The sequence below is a fragment of the Pempheris klunzingeri genome, chromosome 6 (genome assembly GCF_042242105.1).
Source record: "Pempheris klunzingeri isolate RE-2024b chromosome 6, fPemKlu1.hap1, whole genome shotgun sequence".
In the NCBI taxonomy this organism is placed as follows: Eukaryota; Metazoa; Chordata; class Actinopteri; order Acropomatiformes; family Pempheridae; genus Pempheris; species Pempheris klunzingeri.
The window spans coordinates 5,774,181-5,797,371 of NC_092017.1; the positions used below are offsets into that span (position 1 = coordinate 5,774,181).

The 23,191-nt window shown below is 42.2% G+C and overlaps 3 protein-coding genes across 3 annotated transcripts; 1 reads left to right on the forward strand and 2 right to left on the reverse strand.

Annotated features, from left to right (window-relative positions):
• Window positions 1–332: 332 nt before the first annotated feature.
• Window positions 333–4,782, reverse strand: agxta (alanine--glyoxylate and serine--pyruvate aminotransferase a). Its single transcript, XM_070831934.1, has 11 exons — window positions 4,518–4,782; window positions 3,362–3,554; window positions 2,766–2,830; window positions 2,583–2,683; window positions 2,423–2,493; window positions 2,213–2,297; window positions 2,043–2,141; window positions 1,853–1,922; window positions 1,252–1,347; window positions 1,022–1,150; window positions 333–929 (listed from the first exon to the last, which is right to left on the reverse strand). The coding sequence occupies exons 1-11, from the start codon at window positions 4,674–4,676 to the stop codon at window positions 822–824; spliced, it is 1,176 nt and encodes a 391-aa protein (XP_070688035.1). The 5' UTR covers window positions 4,677–4,782; the 3' UTR covers window positions 333–821.
• Window positions 4,783–7,541: 2,759 nt separating this feature from the next.
• On the reverse strand, window positions 7,542–12,360 carry LOC139202448 (allantoinase, mitochondrial). The gene is made up of 11 exons (XM_070831933.1): window positions 12,211–12,360; window positions 11,929–12,080; window positions 11,202–11,316; window positions 10,958–11,104; window positions 10,808–10,853; window positions 10,052–10,145; window positions 9,739–9,925; window positions 9,490–9,628; window positions 7,999–8,171; window positions 7,841–7,873; window positions 7,542–7,733 (listed from the first exon to the last, which is right to left on the reverse strand). Exons 1-11 carry the CDS (start codon window positions 12,355–12,357, stop codon window positions 7,584–7,586), a joined length of 1,383 nt encoding a protein of 460 aa, XP_070688034.1. The 5' UTR covers window positions 12,358–12,360; the 3' UTR covers window positions 7,542–7,583.
• A 1,841-nt stretch (window positions 12,361–14,201) lies between these two features.
• On the forward strand, window positions 14,202–20,448 carry LOC139203016 (tetratricopeptide repeat protein 39C-like). Its single transcript, XM_070832646.1, has 14 exons — window positions 14,202–14,353; window positions 15,029–15,077; window positions 16,058–16,186; window positions 16,636–16,750; window positions 17,635–17,995; window positions 18,384–18,552; window positions 18,864–18,957; window positions 19,056–19,163; window positions 19,251–19,360; window positions 19,460–19,583; window positions 19,696–19,793; window positions 19,890–19,994; window positions 20,103–20,141; window positions 20,252–20,448. Exons 1-14 carry the CDS (start codon window positions 14,202–14,204, stop codon window positions 20,339–20,341), a joined length of 1,743 nt encoding a protein of 580 aa, XP_070688747.1. The 3' UTR covers window positions 20,342–20,448.
• The last annotated feature ends 2,743 nt before the right edge of the window (window positions 20,449–23,191 follow it).

Here is a 23,191-nt window from a genome sequence, read left to right on the forward strand (position 1 = left end):
GGTTTGTTGTTTTTTGAACAACTTTATTGACATAAACGAAACTAGGATGACAAACACTGTTTTTGATATTATCCTGAAAAATAGAGTCAAATTAATTGTAGTAGATGTTTTTTACTTATTTATTTCCTATATATTGTCTCCTTTTATAAAATTTTATTACATATTTCATTTACTTTATTGCACATAATCCGCACAATGAATCGACAATGCGCTGAATATACAAAAAGCAGTTATTTTTTAATTCAGTTTCACCTTGTTGGCAACAAGTATTTGCGATAAAGTTGCAAACATATGTGAGACACACACAATTTACAGTTACAGCTTGTTATGTCTACGTGTGATTTACCTTTCTTGTTGTCCTGATAGCAGGATAAAACTCATATCATCAGTATCAGCAGTATACCAAATACTAGAACCTGTGGGGTGTGTTTATTCTCCTTAGTTAAATGATAAGGTGTTCAAATTGTATACAATAATCGGTAGTGTCAGAGACCCAGTTGGTTTTGGATATGGACAGAAAACAGAACCATGTTTGAGGTTTACATGTGATGATGAAAGAAGCCCACCATACAGGACTTTCTGTACATGTGGAATGTGTTTATATTAGACTGAAAATCAAATCTAACAAGTAGAGACTAAGATCACCCTCTTTTTGACCAAAGGTAGTTCAGCATTATGAAAACAAGTTCACTGTTCTTAATCAAAAAGCTATTGGACTGCACAGGATAACTACTGAGAATAGCTGTTTATTTATCACACTCAACCCCTTCCTTGTCACACTAGTGTTCAGGATTATCTTTACAGCATCCAAAAGCAGCATGTTAGACTTTGCTCTTATGGCAGTGTTTCAGAGCATCCTTCAGTGCTGCCAGCACCATGTCAACATTGGCCTTGCTGCTGTTACATCCCATCAGGCCCACGCGCAGAACCTGGAAAAGCCAAACACATCTGGAGTCAGCAACTTCTTCATGGGCATACATAAGAAGTAAAGAACTGAGTGTATAGGCAGATAATCACATACCAAACCAACCGATGGTCCAAGCCCTCCAGAAATCTCTAAATTATATGTTTTCATGATGTAGGTTGTGATCTCTTTCCAGTCATATCCATGAGGGGCAACAATAGTGGAAACTGTAGGGAGTCTTGCTTTCTGTAACAACCAGTTAAGTCAGGATCAGTGCATTTACCTAATTCATTAACTCATGTTTCCACATGTTATTATAAAAATCACATGATAATCGTAAAACTCACCTTCTCTTTGACAAAAAGTTTGAGCCCCATGCTCTCCAGGCCAGCGTGGAAATACTCCGCCACTTTTTGATGCCTTTCCCAGGAATTCTCCAGACCCTTAGATTAACAGGAAACATGGCATTAACATAGACAGCAAACACGATAGAACAGCTGACTGTTTACGCAATTATTAAATTCATTAATTTTGCAGCATTTGGCCATAAACCCAAGTATTCAACTTGAAATGTTGACCTAATGATGGCGCTACAGTAAAAGTCAGGAGGTCAAACTAAAGCTAGTAGGACACCTCCACTGGGGACCATGAATGTCTGTAAAAAATTCCAATGGTAATCCGTTTAGTAGATACTGAGATATTTCAGGTTGGATCAGAGCAGTGCACTGACCGACCAACAGACCAATCTTGCCATCCCCAGGGCCATCTGTTAGCATGGCTCAGAACAACATGTTGCCGCAGCAGGATTTAAGGCTTATCACACTGATATTGGTTGCATTCATGTTCCCACAGCAAAAGCTAGTTAATGGGTATTTTATGTTTGATGACTATCTGAACAGAACTGTTAAGGATTTAGAAAGGTGCAAAATCAAAATGTTTCATTCCCACCTCTTCAACAAGGACAGCCAGGCTCTCCCTCAGGGAGTAAAAGGCAGTGACTGGACCTGTGTGGTGATATCTGTAGAGAGGACATGGAGAAAACAGAGCAACGTTAAGAAACTGTGCAGGTACGGTCAAAAACGACACCACAGCTTGAAGTGTAATCAGTCCCTGTTTGCAGGAAAAGAACTTGTCTTACACCCTTGATGCCTTGCCGTCGCATCCCCAGTAGTTTGCCAGCCAATTCAAATCCAAGAAGAACGACACAGGCTTTGTCCTCCGGTTGAATATTTTCTGGCTGTGGACAGATTCAACCTTCAGTACATGCTACATGTATTCATAAGTATTACTGATATTTGCATCTCTCACCAGGCTCTTTCACTGAAGGAGATGGGTGCTGTACCCGGAGGAGCATTCAAAACCTTCTGGGAGCCCGTGTAAAGGATGTCTATCTCTGCAAATACAAACACCCACAAATAAGGTATTTGGTGTCATTAAAAGAGATACTACAGCACAATAAGTGGCTTCATCAGGTGTCCCAGAGAGGCCGGGAACATCCATCAGGTCTTAATACAAAACCTTGCTGGTCCATGTACAGAGGAGCCCCTCCCACTGACGCCACAGAGTCGATGAGGAACAAGCAGTTATACCTGGAGGCACATTTCAGAATAGCTGTCATCTATCCTGTATTTTTTGTTACAGATGTGACAACGACAGAGGAGTGAGCGCTGCAGCTTACTGATGGCAAAGCTGCCCGATGCCCTCTATAGGATGCAGGACCCCCGTAGAGGATTCTCCGTGTGCAAGGAAGAACACCACTGGCCTGTGTTTGGACAAGGCCTGCGACGGGATAACAGTGTGATCATACATGCTGTAGGTTTGACAGAATGTATTTCTGATAACTGTAGAGTCACAGTGATACCTGCTCAATTTCTGCATTAGTGAAGAAGCCACCAGGGGGCGCGACAATAGTATTTACTCTGGCACCTGTTTGATTGACACGTATGATACCTGAGGTTAAGTCACCTTAGAATCATTTTTATTCCATCAATTAATGCTGATTCCAAAGTATAAGAGAAACAGTGTTGTGTATTTTTATCACTGTCAACAAATGTCATGACAGGGTTGCACTGGGTGACATGTTCCCTCATCATGATGAACACTGCAGTGTATTGTGAGTCAGTCCCACACTCACAATGCTGCTGCTGTAAATACAAGCACACCAAATGTGTATCACTCCGCAGCTGACAATAGTCCCCAACAAATGCACTGTACACTTCTGTTTAGGTAACATCTGCTAAAAACTATAGTGCCCAGCTGTTTTAGAAGATTACTGGGCCCCTTTTCAAAAGAAGTTATATATCGTGATCTGCATCTTCAGTAGGAGCAGATGGGTTTTGGGTTGAAAGCCACAAACGAGCAAGTGAGAAAGTATTGAGAGCTGGACTGATACATTTTTGGTTTTAGTCTTTTAATAAGATTTGTTGACAGAAGAATATAGAATACCACCAGCCTTACCGATCCTCTCAGCCATTTCTGCTGCTCGCTCTCCCCATATGCCGTTGACTGCCATCAGTACGCCTTCCCCGGGCTCCACTGAGTTGAAGATGGCACACTCCATAGCAGTGTGACCAGTGCCGCTCACAGCTAACGTCATCTTGTTTTGAGTCTGGAACATGTACTGGATTCCACTTTTGATGTCACTCATTATCTGTAATGTAAAACCAGCAAATGTTGGTGAATAGAAATTTTCATTACAATCCTATTTGCCCCTGTTGCCCTCAGTGATTGGCAGACTGAAAGTGGTCCTAACACAGGTTAGCCCTCAAAGTCCGCCCAGTCATGAGCGAGCTAGAAATCAGATTTGTCGATCGACACCAAATGAATCTGCAACATTTCTGATATTTGAGTCATTTAAGTAATTTTTAAGAAACAATTGTTCCAACTTTCCAACCTGTCAAATGTGATTATTTGCTGGCGTGCACAATCATCAATGATATTAAAACCAATACTATCGGGTTTTGGATTGTTGCTCGGACAAAACAAGACATTTAAAGTGGTGCTCACAAAGATGGCAGTAGAAGTACACCGTTGCTTGTTGAAGAAAAACTTTCAATCAAAATAGCATGACTGCAGTTCAACATTTTCCACTGGTGGAAGATCCTTTACTTGAGCAAAGGTAGCAATACTGTTAAAAGTGCATGCAAATCTTACTTACATGTAAATAAAAGTACTGCCAGTAAAATACACAATGATATTCAGTATGTAGAATCGCCCCTTTCAGAGTGCTGAATTATTATATAATATTACTATCAACTATGCTATTAATGCATTAACATGTAAGCAGTGTTTTACTGTTGAAGCTGAGTGGAGCTAATTCTAACTACTAACTAGATTAAGTTGTGTCAATGAAAATGCATTACATTTTTTCGTTGGTCATGTTTGTATGTAAAATCAGCATGTAACCAGTGTCTAAAGCTGTCAAATAAATGGAGTTGAGTAAAAAGCACCATATTTGGTATACATTAGAAGTACAAAGTAGCATAAAATGGAAATGCTCAAGATTATTATGAGTTTTTGAAGTGTATATCTTACACAGTTGGGAGTATAGTCCGCTCATAAAAGTTAACTTCATGTTTTTTCTGTTATGCTTCTTTTCCTGAATGTGACTTACCTCAAATATCTCTGGATGCATGTGTCCAATGACAGGTTTGGCCCCGGCATCTGAGATTCGTGGAGGAACATTGGAGGGTCCTGGTCCGAACATGTGGCGGTGAGGTACCACCAGCGGTTTCTGCAGACATTTTGGTGGAGGTACAGAGACGGACGGCATGTTCCCAGCAGTGTTACAAACGCAGTGAAAGCATAAAACACGGTGGCAGCAGGTGAAGTGAAGCCTCGGCTAAGCACACCCCTCTGTCTGACCAGTGAGGTCCTCGGTGTCAGGAGTCTGTCACAACATTTTCTGCTTTTATCTCTATCTTCTTCTGTCAACATGCGCTGTTTTCTGTGCACAGTGAGCTCAGGAGCTTGATAGACTTTCTGATTTTTGAAGATAAGGAAGTCACCTAACATGTACTCAGATGTTAATCATTGACTGCAGACTCTCCAGACCATCAGGCTTAACTATTTAACTGCTGTGCTTTGGCCTAATAAACAGGATGACATATGTCGAATGTGTTTTCCACAACAATAAGCGTAAATGCTCTTGATTCAGAGCATATTATGGCAGGTAGGCACATCTATGCCGTGGATTGTTCACAGTGGGAAGAATCCAGAGCGAGGATAGTATGGAGATTAGTCAGAAGACGAGATCAAGAGAGAAAAGAGGGAATTCTTTTGTGGTAAAAGATGCTTGGAAACATCTTTGAGGGAGGAAATGGTGAGACGGGGCTCAAAGAAAATGAACTTAAGGTAACATTCAGATTTAACAAGGAGAATGGAGTTCACTCTCTGAGCCAAGTAAGGTTTACTATGGTATCAAAAAAGTTAAAGAGGTAAAAATGGCCAGTGTTTTGAGGGATGGGAAACTGTTGGTCATAATACTGGAGAGCAAAGAAAAAGGTTGGAGAGCATACAGTGATAAGTGAAAGCCACGTGGAGAAGGGAAGCAAGTGGAATAAGGGAGTGAAATGAAAGGGAGGGACAAAATCAGTTGAGGCCACCATGGATGAAGTAAAGGCAAATCTGAAAGGTGGGAGATTGAAGGATGCACTAACAGTACAGGTCTTCAGAGAATTGCTGAAAAAGACTGGAGGTATATTAATCTAAAGAAGAAATTCTCCCAAAGAAAGTGCGGAAGTATGATCACACTGCTCTGACATGTAAGGGAAGAAGAAGATGTGCTAGATGTGGGGAGTCTAAATGTTGTAATGGCAGAAGCAACCACAGTGTGGCATATGGAGGATGTCAGGTAATGAGAAGCAGGTAGAGATTCAGCAGGTTAGAGTACAAAACAAGACCATGTATGCAGAAGCTGCCAGGATGGTGAATCAGAGGAGAGGGGGAGGTAAAGGAAACATGACGAGCAGCAGGATCAGCTAAAAGAGAGTACAGTGTGGATTGTTTTAAAGAGATCTGTCCCTTTTATTGCAGGAGTCATGAAAACAGAAAGAATACAGATAATAGTAAAGGCAGCAACAAATTCCCTGAACATTAAAGAACCAACATGGGAGGGGGTGAGAAATGATCACAGGGCTCAGGCAATCCAAGAAGCAGCATGGGTTGGTTAGCAGTATTATGAATATTCTGTTTCAAGGCGTGAAGCTTAGTGACAAATGGACCAGAGCTTAAAAATGTACTGATTAACTGCTTAGTGTACCGCAGGTTGGATGTGTACAAAAAACCAAATCAGGGTTTTAACATTTCGAATCATACTGCTGTTAGGTGTGATGGGAGGAGGGGGCAGGGGGAGGGGGGTGCGCTACGTTTATAAAGGAGAATATGCCGTTCAGTTCCACAAGGCTCAGCGGTGTTCATACTTTCTATTAGTAATACCATCAGGACACAATCCAAAAATGTTCAGTGCTATGCAGATGATACCAAATCATTCTTATCACTGAAGCCAGATGAAACCATCAGTTAATTTCACTTCTAGCCTGATTTAACGACAATCCTGGATAAGCAGCAATTTTCTGCTGCTAAAGTCAGACAAAAGTCATTGTGCTTGGCCCAAAACATGTTATGGTTACTCTGCATTATTCTGGCTTCCAGCACCACTGTAAGGAATTTATAAAGGACATATTAACTCTGATATTTAAAAAAATGGACTGCCTTAGTCCACCAATGTAACATTGCAAAAATCAGGCACATCCTGAAAAGAAAAACTTGTCCTGGATATTGCAATTCCGTAGACTCTGCAGCAAGTCCAGGATGCTGTTCGGAGAAGAAATCGTATTTCTCCCATATTAGCTTCTCTTTGTTTTGGCTTCACATAAAATCCAGATTAGATTTCTACTTTCAATGCTTCCTGTGGATCATGGTGGAGATGCATCTGGCTGTGGTTCTCGGGCCTCCGTGGAGCGATGTTGTTAACCACCTGCCGCCATGGGCGTGTGCAGCTCCCACTGTCTATTACTGTTATTAATCATTAGCCATTATTTGCCATATTATTCATAATTAGTCATGTTCCTATCATCATTAATGTAGTTGCTATTGTTAGCTGCCCACCTCTGAGGCAGGTTCTGTCTGAGGTGTCTCCCTGTGAAAGGATAGTTTTTCCATTGCCATTGTCACCTATTACTTGTTCATGTGGGGATTCTTGAATCCTTAATTTTGAATTCTTGAATCGTTCGGTGTCTCTTAATTATAGAGAGGGATCTTGACCTGCTCTACAAGTCTTGAGATAACAAAATATGAATTTGTTTGTTCATTAAATTTGTTCTTTCAGTAGCTTTGTTCAACTGAAAACAGGCTCCTTCTCCAGCTTTCCATTTTAATATGTTGGTCTGTAATTAGAGCTTAAATGGAATTTTTGACAGGATTATACATTATTGTATACATTATTGGATATATTATTATTGTAAGGTTCTAAAAAGTGTCAACAATTGTTAAAACCAGGAGATTTTCACAGTTCTCTTATAAATGAAAATTGTGATGTAAAAATTATTAGAATAATTAGATAATAAAAATACATTGGAAAGCATTAGTGTGAGAGACATGAAGAAAACAACACGGTGCACTCACACAACACAGTAAGTCAGATTCATTGAGGTTTACTACAGCTTGTTGTTGTGATGCTTCACAGTTGGGCTTGATTTTTCCTCTGAGGGACGAGGAGATGCTTCCCCAGAGGCTCAGGGCAGAAGGATCCTTCTCTGTACACCAGCTGCCCCCTGACAATGGTGGCACACACCACTCCTTGTAGTGTGACTCCGAGGTAAGGGGTTAGCTGCACACACACACAAACACACACACACCCTCATCAGCTCAGGCATAAAGAAAAATGTTAAAAATATGCTCCTTGCATCATAGCAGTTTTGGTTCACCTTACTTTACCTTGTTTTTATGATGTACACTTTCTTCTTGTATCTGTGAGGCGTGACAGGAAACGACATTAATCTTAATACAATGCAAATACATAGCCTTTCCAAAAAAAAATCCTAAATATATAAACAGATTATTAATTATTAATGTTATGGATTCCTTATATTTACTTCAAATTCTCTCTCTGGGTCCCATATGACCAAGTCAGCATCGTAGCCAGGGGCAAGGCTGCCCTTGTGGCTGTCCAGACCACACAGCTGGGCTGTTTTCTGGCTTAGCAGTCTCACCACATCAGACAGCTGAAAGCCTCTCGTGCTGGCTGAACTCCAGAACAGAGGCAAACCTGCACATGGTTCAAATGGGTGGAGTGATTAACAGCCCTATAGAGGATTGAGTTGATGCCATCATATATTTATGGTATGTTTTTCATAGTTGGCACAGGAAGCTTCATACTCCTGTGAGCAGTATTTGACACTGTGGATCAGTGTCAGACAGAGTCTTCCTGGTGTCAGACTTTGACCTTCATGTTTCTCCTTCTCTCTCTGAGTCTGAACTGTAAATGATTGTTCTGTCCTCTAAACTGGCACTCGGCTCTTGTTTACCTCCCTGTGAACTTTGCCCACCGTGTCAAAAGGATTATGGGTGGGAGAAGAAGGAGGGAACAACTAATCCGACGTAAAAGAAAATTTGCATATAAATTCCCTGTGATATTGCACGGGACAGGTTTAAGTTGTGAATTTCACTTGCCGTTTGCTCCAGCGTAACAATAGAGAGGATTTGTCATGTAGAGACAAATCTGGGAGCTGCTCCATAGACAGTGAATAATGTGAGAACTACCACAACACTGTGACAGCAGCCATGGAAACCTTACCATGACGCTGGTGCATTTCCCAATTCACAGCTCAAAGCAGTTCACATCTTAAAACACTCATTAGTATGTAAATTCACAAAAATAAACCCTCTACAGAAAGCGCTATAGTATTCAAGTATCATATGACATCATCATTGCACTGATGCATTTCCAATCACAGTAAAATGAATCATCAGCGAATCAGGACTCTGATTATTGCTTGATTGCTTCAACATGGGACACTGATGAATCAATAACTTTGACACAATGTTCCATCCAGCAGGCATTAACTCACATTAATATTAGCTGAAAACAAACTATGGTTGATGAGAGCAGTTAGAGGGCTGTAAAAACAGAACAATGAGCTGAAAGGCGCTAAAACACTTCTGCAAAGTGAGAGATGTTGTACAGTAACCATCAGAAGTCTGCATATATCCCACTTATTGCTTCAGCTGCTCACTCTTGTGAATGTTTTTTACTATTTAGTTGCTTGTATTTACAGTGTCTATGATATAACACGAACGCAGCATCATGGTCACACTTCTAGTGCACTTTCACAGGAGCTGGTCGGCTAGTGCGCTGATAAATTTGGCAACTGGACATCCTGGAAAATGTCTGATTCACATTTTACTAAACATTAAACATTTCACTGAACTTAGGAACAAGTCAAGAAGCATCTATTTAGGGAGACAGTTGGGATATAAAACCCACAGTCCCATATCATTAGAATATAACAATGCACTGTTATGTTGCGGTGAGTTTTGCATCAGAACTCTGTAAGTCGGTATGTTTGTCACTACTCCATAATTACCAAATTGTAGGGAAGAAATTCCTCCCCATGCCTGAGTGAAGTCTCCACTATCCAGTTTCTTCAGATCAGGGGTGCAGGGGGAATGATCAGACACAACCATGTCAATGTGGCCAGCTTTCAGTGCAGACCATAACTGCTCCTGTGGGAGCAGAATCAATCACCTACTATTAATCAAAGAATAATAACTAAGGCACTGTTTTCCCAGTGAAAACCGAGAATAGATACATTTTCATCTACTACTCTGTTTACCCGGTTAACAGATCCTCTGATGGGGGGGCAGCACTTGAACTGTGTGGCCCCTGCAGGTATGCTCTCTGCACACAGGCTGAGGTAGTGGTGGGTAGTCTCCACTGTTAAGGGGGCTCCGGCCTGCCGAGCTTCCTGGATCAGTTTCAACGGCTTCGCAGAGGACAGGTGAACTATATGGCACCGCACCCTGGAGCGGAGAGAGTTAGCGGTCTGTGGATCAGTGCTGCACAGCACAACCAAATCCTTATAGCATTATACACTAGGATATTAGTATGTGTATGTGTATTATTTGTCACCATGCAGATGTTCTTACTGGTACTGGAGGCAGAGCTCTGTGACGGTGCGTATAGCCTCTATCTCCATGACATCTGGCCTGGACTGCAGAAAGGTGGAGTACTGACTGGGGTCTAACACAGGAAGAGGTGAAGAGGTGTAGGCAGGGGTATCGGACATGTCAGTGTTCGTTACTGGTAGCTGTTTCTTTTCAGACAATAATTTACTGCAGCCTCACGATTTCATGGAGATAATACAAAGCCAGAGCTTGGCAGAATATCAATATGATATCAATACTGTATCATAAGGAGCATTGATTTTTAGGCATCATATTAGAAAATATAGCTTAAATGTTGCTAATTGCTGGTCTTAAATGTTAAGTAACATTTTCACTTTTCTGAACTTCAGAGTATTCCAGCTGAATGCACTGAAAAAAATCCCAATGTTGACAACTGTAGTTGATTTCCTTAAAGGGTGAGTTCACCCCAAATCACACACACAAAAAAAACACATTTTCCACTCCCTATTTAGCACTGTGGTGTATTTTTATGCTCACCACCACTACTAACAGCTTATGTGGCATCTATTTTAATGGGACAGATACTGAGCTGAAAAGGAGTGGAAACTAGAACCGAAAAATATGACTTTGTGATTTGGGAGAGATGAAAACTTATGACAGATCAGAGGAAATCTGCCAGCATGGTTACATGATCTAAACCTTTTGACATACAAACCGTATTAAATCTCAGTAGTGAAAATATAATCACAATATTGGTAGCGAGGTAATGACTGTTACCTCCATCCTCCTCTGTTGCAGGCTGAACATCCCTCTCTGCATGAAACTGAAAGAGACAAAGCAGAAGGTGTTTCAGTTCCATCGCTGTGCTTGTATCTGTGGATCTAGTGATCACAGGCCTTATGGACGATGCTGCAGTCGGTGAGTTACCAGCAGGACACTCCCTGTGCCTTGCAGCTGCTTCATGGCTGTGTGGAGGTCCGAGTCAGTCACATGGGGGAACTCCTCCACACCGCTGTGGATGAGGAAACACTTGAAGCCGGCCACTCCAGCCTGGATCATGGGCCGAAGCTCTAGCTATGAGGAGACATCCTTTGTTTGCGTTTGCTTTGGTCATGATTCAGCAGAGTGTGGCTGACAATGTGTGCGTTTTATCCAAGTTGTTCCACAGTACCTGGTTGTCGGGAATCACACCTCCCCAGAAGGCTGTGTCCACAAAACACTTCCCCGTCGCCTCCGACAGCTTCTCACGAAAATTACCAAGTGTGGTAGTTGGAGGGATGCTATTTCTATTTTTTGAAAAAATATAAAAATCACTGATGATTACTTAAAATCCAACGTCTCTAAAATGTTATTTGACTTGGCCCCATTTGTAAAAAGTATCTTGAGGTTTAGATTTTTAGAAATAATTTGTTTATCTAATAATCTATTTCTAAGCACGGAATATTTTAAGAAATAAAACATTGTCGATTATAGTGAAAGTGCAGTTTTATGCGTTTTTGGTGCATTCAGGCTGCATATTATATTTATCTCAACTAGGGCAAATTCTAAAGTGATACTGCTCTTCCAACATAAGTCTGAAAACACATTGCATTTGAAATAGGTAATTGGTCACCAAAATATATCAATGAAAACTAGCCACTACCGTATATTGAAAGTGCAAACATAAAATCACCTAATATCATGATGTTCACCTCAGTCATAAATGTCACTCTCAGATCCACAGTGAGTGCTACTTTGTTAATAGTGCCTGGCCTAATAACTTGTCCTACTGCCCATTTAATCTGTACCTGAGGAGGTATTTTGCAATCTGTTTACTCTGCGACCTTTACCTTTATCACTAGTGACAGAGGGTATTGATTGATTTCAGGCTGGGGGGGAAGCAGCCCCCTCCAACTTACAGCGGCATGTCCACAATCGTTGTCACCCCTCCGGCTGCAGCAGCCCTGGTGGCGGTCCAGAAACCCTCCCAGGAGGTGCGTCCCGGTTCGTTCACATGAACATGGGAGTCTACAATGCCTGGCATCACCACACTGTCGCCCACATCCAGTACCTGCACCACAGTTGGTTATATGCAGCAAAAACACCTCTGTTGACGTGCAACTAGATGATTGGAGTGTTAAATCAATGCATTTGACACTCATTTGTTGTAGTGAAACTGAGACCAGTGAGAGTCAGCTTACCTCACAGGCAACATCCCCAGAAAAGTCCCTGTCTGGAAGTATTTGATGGATTTTCCCATCCTTTATGACGATGACAGCAGGATGGACTTCGTCACCAACAAGCACCCTCTTACTCCTCACAGCACTAACCGTTGATCCGAGCTCCATGTCTGTCTTTATAGAGAGTTAATAAGTACAGTAAACTCTGCTGCTGCACATCAGATACAACTGTGGCAGTTCAGTGGCCTCGTGCTGAGGCACCACCCCCTCCTGACTTGTTCAAAGGATATGTGGCATGTGTTGACTTATTGCCTGTTTGTGTGACATGCTGAATCTCAGATCCAACCATGCATAGCAGGTTCAGGTAATACTTCATATGTAAGGACTTAATAATAATGATAACACTTTTTATTATATTATTATTATTATTATAGGCGCCTTTCAAGGCACTCAAGGCTGCCTTACAGTAAAAGACTTGAACATTAATTAGATGCAGACTAGAATGAATTCACATATGAGCATGTATGCCCGCATCTTTGAGGGGACATTTTAACTTTGTCCAACTTTTTCATTTTTCCACTGTGTATCCACTACAAACTCTGTTTAAAAGGACTACCACACATGCTAAAAAATGTTGAAGAGTAGGCTCACATTTTTTCAAGTGTGTCTTAAAACAATACTTACCTATAACAGTACTAACGTGCAAAAGGAGGTGACTTCGAATCTAGAATCTAAAACATATTCTGGTTTGTTTAACACGTTTTTGATTTACTATGTAATTCCATATGTGTTCCTTCATAGTTTTGATGTCTTCAGTGTAGAAAGTATTAGAAACAAAGAGTAGTAGAGTCTACACTACTGACTGGTACTGTATATATAATACTATGGCACTCTATTAGCCTCTTATAATTACAATCCTGTCTATACTGACTGAAGAGATCCAGACTAAAGTCACAGGCCTCATTCAGGGCCAAAGAACATTCTACAGTTTATCTGAAGCTTCGGAAATATGAGGATTCAGTAGTTCGAGTGAATCAAATCAAGCTTGGTTTATAGGATTATTTCCACTTTGTGTTTCAGGGACAGTGTTTCTAAGCTGAGCCGAAGAGGAGGGACTGAAACATAAAAGGGGAAAATTTGTCCCAAAACTATCAGCATCATAAAATGGAGAAAGCACAAGGTACATTCATTTTTGCCCAACATTCTTGGCAAATACACAAACATCTCAAAAGTTACTGCAGAATGCTTTACTCTCTAGAGATCAGATCACACCACAGCTCTAACATACCAGCCCTCAGGCACAGGAGCAATGATAACCTATTTGAAAATGATCAAATCTGTGGCAGCAGCTCTGTCTGGACTCCCCTCACCTGTCTCAGATCGGTGCGGCTGCGGGCTGCTCGGCCTGCGCGTCCATTGGCTGGCTGTTGAGGAGGGAGGGCTGGGCGATGGGGGGGGAGCCTGTGGGTGCGGAGGGAGTCTGAGGGATGGGGGCTGACAGGATGCTGCCTCGCCTCAGCGGGCCCCGTCCCTCCATCCTCCCGGCGATGCGCTGTGCGTTATGACGCCAGGCCGTTTGACGAGCGCGTTACGTGGGACTGGAGCAGCACAGCAGCCTGGGTCCTGGTTATGTAATGCTGCTGCACGGCAGAGAGCAACAAGGGGGGGGGATGACTGACTGATGGCTGATTTAGTGGCAAATACCGGTGTGTTGGCTCGTCACTGAACCTCTGCTGTCTGCTAGAACTATGACAACTGGGAGTCGCCGGGGTGCGGTGTGATTGAGCCCGTCTGGGCATCAGTGGCCTATCCCTGAGCCTGCGGAGGCTGCACCGCTTTTTCTTTTCCCCTTCTATCCGACCAGAAGCGCATTTCTGTTTAAACTCGCCGCCCCCCCTCTACACCAGCGGAAATAAACCAATGCGGGGTTTGTTTCAGAGAATTATCAGCCTCACATTTTGTCCTCCATCGCACCGGCGTCATCCAGCAGCCGCGGAGCTGTGGCATAAACAATGGCGGGTCCCGAGCAGTCCCAGCAGCAGCAGCAGCAGCAGGTAGAGGAGAAGGCAGAGCACATAGATGATGCTGAGATGGCCCTGCAAGGCATCAACATGCTGCTCAACAACGGATTCAAAGAGAGCGACGAGCTTTTCAGGAGATACAGGTAAGGTCGGATGCTCGAGCAAATAAATAGCAGGAAGGATCATCTGTCACAGGTGAAAGTCAGAACAACATGTACTTTTACAATGCAAACAGCGACAGCGTAGCTCCACATATGTACTTTTGGCTGCATGTTAAAACCAGACTGTCAGTGACTGACTGCCCCCCCCATCTGATCTGTCTAACCACTGACAGAGAGATGACATTAACATGACAGAGACAAGCCAAAGCCTCGTTAACATCTCTGCACCCATGTTTGTGTATTATCTCAGCCTGTTTAGGCCTTTCAAGTAATGACCTCCCTGCAGACCAGACTGATAGATCTTGCCTTCTTCTGTGAATAGTATGAACACATCCTTCCACATCTAACAAACAGATAGTAGTTGGAGGCCTGGCGTCAGACATGACAGCAGAACCTGGGGACCGTGGCAGCACCTGCTCCTGAGCGTGCTCTGTTTGTGGCTGCTGGGGAAAGTTACCATCCGCGGCTCCTCTTAGTTATGCACATGATTCACTCTCCCTGGCTCTGTGGATGGTGAGACAGGAGTGTGCTACAGCTGTAAGAAGACAATAATTGAGGTTTTGTTGTAACTACAGCTCACAGGGAAATATTCAGCTCATGCAGTGCCTGTTTTGTGCCGTGGTCTCGACATCTTCCTCCCTCCTGTTCTCTCCGCAGGACCCAGAGCCCACTGATGAGCTTTGGGGCCAGTTTCGTCAGTTTCCTGGTGAGTTTCATCCCAGCGGGAGACACAATGATCAAATGAAATGCCAGAGGAAATACCAGCTAGTGCTAAGAAGTAGCAAAACGGTGGTTATTATACTCGCAGAGTTACATTCAAGCCCTTGCTGTCACAGTTCATGAGGAAAGCGCCCAACATCACGACCTGAAATAACCCAATCTGTCAAATTGGTTGCACCATTGTCACCACCTCTCGCTCTCTTTTCCGCCCATTAACATAATGGATGCATCCTCCTCTCAAGAGCACATTACTGTAACGCTGCGTCCATCACTGATGGGGGTGGGAGATTCTTCACAGTGTGGTGGTCACACACACACACACACACACACACACACACACTCACTGCCCCTCATGACAACACTCACACACATCATGAGGCCAGAGATGATGTCATTCTCTGCACCCAGATGCAAAATGGCCCAGAGGCCAGTGGGGGTGGTGACATCTGACCATCATGGTGGGCGTTCGTACATGCACACAGGGTTGGTTAATGCCAATGCAGAGTGAATGGAGAGAATCCCTCAGTTATACAAGAAAATATCAAAATGCGAACCGCATAAGTCATCTCTAAATGTCACTCAAATATCACCAAATGTTTCGTTTCATTACTCTACCTGATGTATGTGTGATTCTTTCCTCACCGTTTCAAGGTGATCTTCACCTTGGTGAAACCAATGGTTTTAGCATCATCGGGGCAAAGATTTTCCGATTGTGTTGATCTGTCGCATCTTTCACACCCCAAACTTGCTGAATTCCTCCATTCACTGTTACGCAGAAAGAGCCCTTTGTCCTTTTTAAGACTATTACATAACACACCTTCCCACTTATTACAAGATGTTTCTGTTTGTACGCCGGCTCAAGCGTTACGTCTGCTCTGTAAAACAAGACAATGTAATATAGGAATAATAATTGTAACACGTTGCTGCTTTTATAAGCTCTAACGGTTTTGCTGCGTTGCATTGCAGAACGCCATGATGACATTTGAGGAGGAGAAGATGCAGATGGCGTGTGACGACCTGAGGACCACTGAGAAACTGTGTGAGAGCGACAGCGCCGGAGTCATAGAGACAATCAGAAACAAGATTAAAAAAAGTGTGAGTACAAAACTAAGGACAATTAAAAAAATATATTGTATGGAAAAAAACGACACATATGAATATGCTGTTATTGCTACTGTCGAAATTGTGAACTGAAATAAAGTGATATTGATCACAGCTTTTCACATGTTTTTCTAATCCATTCTATCGTTGCTGATGCCTCCTAATATCACCGCCAGAGCAGGCTACTGTTGAGATAACTGTGTTTACACCCTCGGCATCAGGCCTAATGATGCAGGCAGCAGTGAGATCATGCCAAGCCCACTCACAGATTGGATTAGTACTTCTGTGAAATGTAATCAACAAAGTAAGCGAGGCTGCCTAGCACCTCCGGGTCATTGAGAAAACTTCTTGTGCCCTTGGCTGCCAGCCCCTTGGAGAAATGCAGGCTGTGTGAGCGCATACCGCAAACTGAATGTAAGTGTGTTGGCGCGTGGGTGTTACAGATGGACTCCCAGAGGTCAGGCGTCGTGGTCGTGGACCGCCTGCAGAGACAGATCATCATCGCTGACTGTCAGGTGTACCTGGCTGTGCTCTCCTTCGTCAAGCAGGAACTGTCAGGTAATCCAGCCAAAGAGTATGAAGTGTCTGTCTCTCACGGCAACCAGTATCCGGGACATTATGTCGTCATGGTGGTGTGTGATTGCATGTAACCACATTGTTGTGAATATTATAACTAAAGAAGAAGATGTGATAGAAATGCCATATTTAAGGATAAACAGAGTAAAGCAGATTATATGATTTTATGAAGGAGCACCTCTATAAATCTGAATGAAGATTAGCTGGATTCATATTATTGCACAAGTCATGTGAAGTCAGGTGTGTCAACATAGCAAACCATTAGTTGATCAGTCAAGTAATTCATACATTAGTCAGTCAAACTAATACAAGCTATTGATAATGGCTTATCTTATTTGTCTCTGTTTAATATCACTGTAAACTGAATATCTGCAGGTCTGGTGTGTTGGTTGTGTATAACTAGCAATTTGAAGGAAAAACGTTTTAAAACTCTCGGTTTAAGAACTAATCGATTATTATTAAAGACTAAGAATCTACAGCCATGCTAGCTTCGTTGTAGGTATTTGGACAAAAAATAAAATACTGGACAAAATCAGATTAGAGGTGATGAAAAGTTAAGGGATCGCCATAGTTGTAACAATTGATCCTGAGGGGAACATGAATATCAAACTTCATTGTTGAGATACTTCAGTCTGAGGTGGACAGACTGACAGACAGATGCACAATACCAATCCTTAGAGTTCCACTGCTAATGTGGCTAAAACATAACCAGAAGATTAACTGATAATGAATCTATTCATTTGTTGCAGTCCCACATCAATTAGAATAGTTATCTTATCAGAGAAAAAGTTGGTCTCACTCTTCCTCTTGAGCATCTCCTTCAAAAACCTCATTAAAAGTACATTGTTTCTTGTCTCCCCTAACAGCTTATATCAAAGGAGGCTGGATTCTCCGTAAGGCGTGGAAGATGTACAATAAGTGCCACAGCGACATCAGCCAGCTGCAGGAGACCTGTCAGCGGAGGTCTTCTGGCCACCAGGAGTCCCTCTCGACGGACAACGCCAACCACAACGCGCCGGTGGAGAACGCCGTGACGGCCGAGGCCCTGGACCGGCTCAAGGGCTCCGTCAGCTTCGGCTACGGCCTTTTCCACCTGTGCATCTCTATGGTGCCGCCACACCTGCTCAAGATTATCAACCTGCTGGGTTTCCCCGGTGACCGTCTCCAGGGTCTGTCCTCCCTCATGTATGCCAGTGAGAGCAAGGACATGAAGGCGCCACTAGCTACGTGAGTAGGATCAGGCTGCTTCGCTTTTAACAGAGAGACTGGTACCATTACTTGTATAAGCTGTTAGTAAGACGAAGAAGTTGCTGTAAGAAGTATTTTTTGTAGTGTGAAGGGCGTCACTGATCACCCAACTCTGCAGCCACAGCAGGCACCTGTTTCTAGTAAAAAAGCTCAGATAAACCCACTGTACACTTCTATCTAAGCCCTTACAATGCTCAGAAATGATGGAAATTTGAACATCTGACATAACCGTGACCCAATCTGTCACATTTGGAGCTGCATATCTACCTTTCATAAATATTTAATTTGATACAGATTCCAATAGAGCCTCAGATTCAGGACTTCACACCGTATCACACTGAGGTGTATCTCCTGTTGTGTCGCTCAGGTTGGCCCTCTTGTGGTACCACACAGTCGTGCTGCCTTTCTTTGCTCTGGATGGATCTGACACACACGAGGGGCTGCTGGAAGCCAAAGCTATTCTGCAGAGGAAGTCGGTGGTTTACCCCAACTCATCCCTCTTCATGTTCTTTAAAGGGCGGGTTCACAGGCTAGAGGTACGTACGGCAGGCTCAGGGCTGGTGATGATGCACAAGCTGGACTTTAACAAGTCTACTGGAAGTGGTTTATTTGTAATGCTGGATAAAGACATTGGATGGCACGTACAACAGGAGAATCGTCCATCGGCTGGTACAGCAGTGTCTGTTCAAGCACATGAAATGAATATGCATGTCAGATTGTTCATGAACTCACCAGCATCTGATCCACCATCTAGTTATTTAACTCTCCCATTCAGCACATGCATGTAGTGTACGTCTAACATGACTCTCGTTACCTGTCGGTGTGTGTGCTCTCTCTCTGTCCTCAGTGCCATATCAACAGTGCTTTGGCCTGTTTCCATGATGCATTAGAGCTTGCATCAGACCAAAGAGAGATCCAGCATGTGTGTCTCTATGAGATTGGTACGTGTTTTCTCATCAGGTTAGTCGTGACATACTGGCACTTGGCCCACAGCACAGGGAGGGACTCATTCCGCTCTGTCTGCTCGTCTTTCTATCAGGTTGGTGTAGCATGATAGAGATGAATTTCGAGGATGCATACAGGTCGTTTGAAAGACTGAAGAACGAGTCACGTTGGTCGCAGTGCTACTACGCCTACTTGACCGGAGGTAAGGCTGCCACGCTCTAACATATGCTTACACTGCCGGGATGTGTCCACTCTGTGTTGTGCAAAGTCTTTGTTTTTCTTTTCCCAGTGTGTCAGGGTGCTTCAGGTGACCTGGATGGAGCGAGCGGAGTTTTCAAAGATGTTCAGAAGCTGTTCAAGAGAAAAAACAACCAGATAGAGCAGTTTGCCGTCAAAAGGGTGCGTTTCGCTGCAGATGACGCCCTTTCTCTCTCTTTCGAAAGTCATCACAAGTGTGTCCCTAAATGTTTCCTTCTCTTGTCTGATTCCTGTCTGCAGGCTGAGCGACTGAGAAAGACCTCCCCCACCAGAGAGCTATGCATCCTCGGCGTAATTGAAGTGCTGTATCTGTGGAAAGCGCTTCAGAACTGCTCCTCGTCTAAACTGCAGATAATGAATCAGGGTGATTGTAACCTTCAAGATCCACAAGAATCACACAACCAAGTTAGCTCCACCCGGATTTTTAAGAATTCCACTTCACCCTGTGTGATTATTTCCTCTTTATGTGTGTTCAGTGTTACAGAGTTTAGATGAGGCTTCGTGCAGAGGCCTGAAACACCTCCTTCTTGGTGCCGTTCACAAATGTCATGGAAATATGAGAGATGCTATTCAGGTATCAGTCTGCCTTGAGTACTGAATGACTCTGCAGTTAATCTACACTTTTAATGTTGCTCAGCTCGCTCTCCTGTCCATTTTATCTGCGACCCAGGCGTTCCAGCTGGCTGCCAGAGATGAGTACGGACGACAGATCAACTCCTATGTTCAGCCCTATGCCGTCTATGAGCTGGGATGTATACTCCTTGCAAAACCAGAGGTCAGCCTACTGCACACGTTCAGCAATCTCTTTTTATTCATCTTATTCCAACTTTGTTTGGATTGTGGGCCACTGATGTGACCATTTTGTTTTATATTTCAATTCCAGACAGTGGGAAAGGGGAGATCACTACTACTTCAAGCCAAGGTAAAATATTTACCGAGCAAACAATTAGAATTATATTTAATGTCTCTGGTAATGTACAAAGTGTATTACAAGTTACAAGTAACTGATTATATTTTCTATCTAATGTTTAGGAGGATTTTACAGGCTACGACTTTGAGAACAGGCTTCATGTCCGCATCCATTCAGCCCTGGCTTCTTTGAAGGAAGTAGTGCCTCAGTGACTCCACGAATGGCTCAAGCTATGCTCATGGCTTTTTTACACCAAGATTCGAGCCATTCAAAATAACCGTACGACATCCCAGTGAACAGACTCCTGTGTTTTTCATTCTTCTTATCCAGTTACATTGATATGATGAGCCATTTCTGTGCATTTTGAGATAAACGTGGGCGCGGCTGCTTGTAAAACCACTAGATCTCAGATTGGCATCTCTAGTTTTATCTATTACAGAACGCCCGTATAAATAACATATCTTTAAGGGTCGTTGGAAGCTGTATTTTTTCAAATTGACAGAGCTCTGCTAACTGTTACCTATTGCTTCCTGTCCTAGCGCTCAGCTAGGCTAAACACACCCCTGGTCTATTTCTGAATAGGATGCACAGAGATGAAACTGATATCAATCTTTGACCCCGGGCAGAACAACAAACATTTTCCCAAATCTCTAACTGTTCCTTTAAGTGTTTTCCGCACCTAAATGTGTTAACTAGTACTAGTAACATTTTCCTCATTAACTTGTGTATTTGGAGGAATGCAGTGGTGCCTCCCCAACCCTTCAGTCAGCAATCCAGCACATAAAAATAACTTTGTACTGAGATCATATTTCCCTCTATAGGAACTTTACAGTGGCTAATATAAGATACAGGTAACAGTGTTTTTCACGTTCTTGAAATAAATGTGGATGACATTTGGCCATCTCACTCCAATAATAATATAGAATCACTAATGCCAATTCTTTGTCTTATCACACATCATGAAAAAGATGAGGGAAACATGTAATATTTGATTTTATATATTCCCATAAAGGACTCCATGGGTTGTTTATTCATAAGTAGTGCTTTTCCAAAGTAAACTTAAAATATCGGATTGCCAAATAGCAAGTGATTGTTGAGTCATATCACAAAAGGGACACTTGTTCTATTCACAATGGAAAATGAAATGACAAACCTATATTCTAATTAGTTACCAATAAATAACGCCAACGATTGTCACCGGTCACCTACAGTCACGAGTTAGTTATTCACATTGAAGTAGTTAGACATCATACATTTATAGTAATTGAGGAATCACCACACTTCACAGTGCCCTAATGATTTTTTTTTTTTTTTATGTGGAAACACTGGGCATTGATCCTGTGCACTATGCATGGTATGGCAGGGTAACCGTGGCTTTAAGACTGTATTGAAGTCAAGTGTACCTGTGTGTCCATCCCAGCAAATACATTAAAGTATTATAATGCATACAGTACATTTGGTACTGTAATTTAACCATTGAAAGGTGCTGCTAAATGTCAGCCTAATAAACATATATTACTAGTGACTTATTTTAATAGTGTTTTAGTGATACAAGCTTTTCAAATAGTCAATAATAGTGACAAGTTTATTTATTACACATCAAACGTTGTCATTCACAGTATGCTATTTTAGTTTGAATCTTGAACATACAAATCCTGTGATGACCAGGAAGATGGACTGTAGTGTTAGCGGATTCAAACATGAGATCTTGAATTGGAGAGAATAATATTTCTGTGGTGAGAGCGAGTTTAACAAGCTTTCTCAACACAGTACACATGAATTATTCTGTGCAGGGAATTGCCTTTTATTAGTTTTTGTCATGCGAGCAATATAAGAAAAAGGAAGGGCATCATACAGTCATTTGCAAAGGCTTTCGACAGTGACTATCTGTGTTTTTCATCCCATGTTCAAGGTTGTGGACATGTAGATTTGTTTTAAGCTGGTTAGACAAAGCCAGTCATCCCCTGTGGCTGTGGTGGATGTAAACTGTGGTAAATGTTGAGGTGACCACTGCGCAAGTGGTCAGTGCGGTGAAAGTAACGTAACGGTGAAATGTCAGTAAACTACCTGCTGTACCAAATACTTCTGTCACTGAAAGATTTTTTTTCCCTTCTGTTATGGGGTTTTTGTTGAAGTTGAGGTTACATGTCAGGGTGACGGTGTGCTAATGTGTCACTGAAGTCTACAATAAACTGTTCTCCATTAATCTACCCAAATGTGAGGTGTTTTTCTTCACTGGTGTGTTTTCTTTTGAAATTGCACAGTGGATTGAGCATTGAGCCTGCAGGCAGTCGAGATAGAGCTCTAATATAACTTTTTAATGAAAGTATGTGTGCAAATTGTGTGTTGTCAAATGTAACTCCAATAGAAATATGTTAACAAAAATGCATTATTATCTTATCTTAATTATGATGTGAGGTTGTTTTACCTTGTTTATCTGTCTGCATCCATATATTTCTATCCCAGCAGGGGGAGCTTATCTCACAGGATGTGTCCAGGATGTGATTGACTGTTTTTCCCCACACCTTGATTAACATGACAGCTGGACAGGCACCACAATAAATTATATGAGCTACAATGAGACGACCCACTCGTGGAAAGTAACTACAGGTAAGTACTTGAGTACAATTCTGATGTAGCTGTACTTTACTTTATATTTACATTTTCCCACTACATTTACAAGTGGTTGATATTGGTCATTTTACTCCACAGATTATCAATACAAATTATAGTCAATAAATAGTTAAGTATTGTGATATTGATTGTTATTGTTAAGATGTTTATAGATTGAGCTACTCAGTGTTATGTAAAACTAGCTCCACCTATACCAGCTGCAATGTTGATGTTTAATACATCAATAGTTACAATCTGATTTTATATACTATTTATTATTATTTTGAAATTAGCCCTTCTGCATAATGAGTATTTTTACTTTTGGTATTTACGGTACATTTTGATATTAATACCAATTCACTTTTACTTAAGTAAAAAGTTGAACGCAACTGTTGTACTTGTAAGAGAGTATTTCTGCAGGTATGAGTATTTCTGAGTATTTCTTCCAC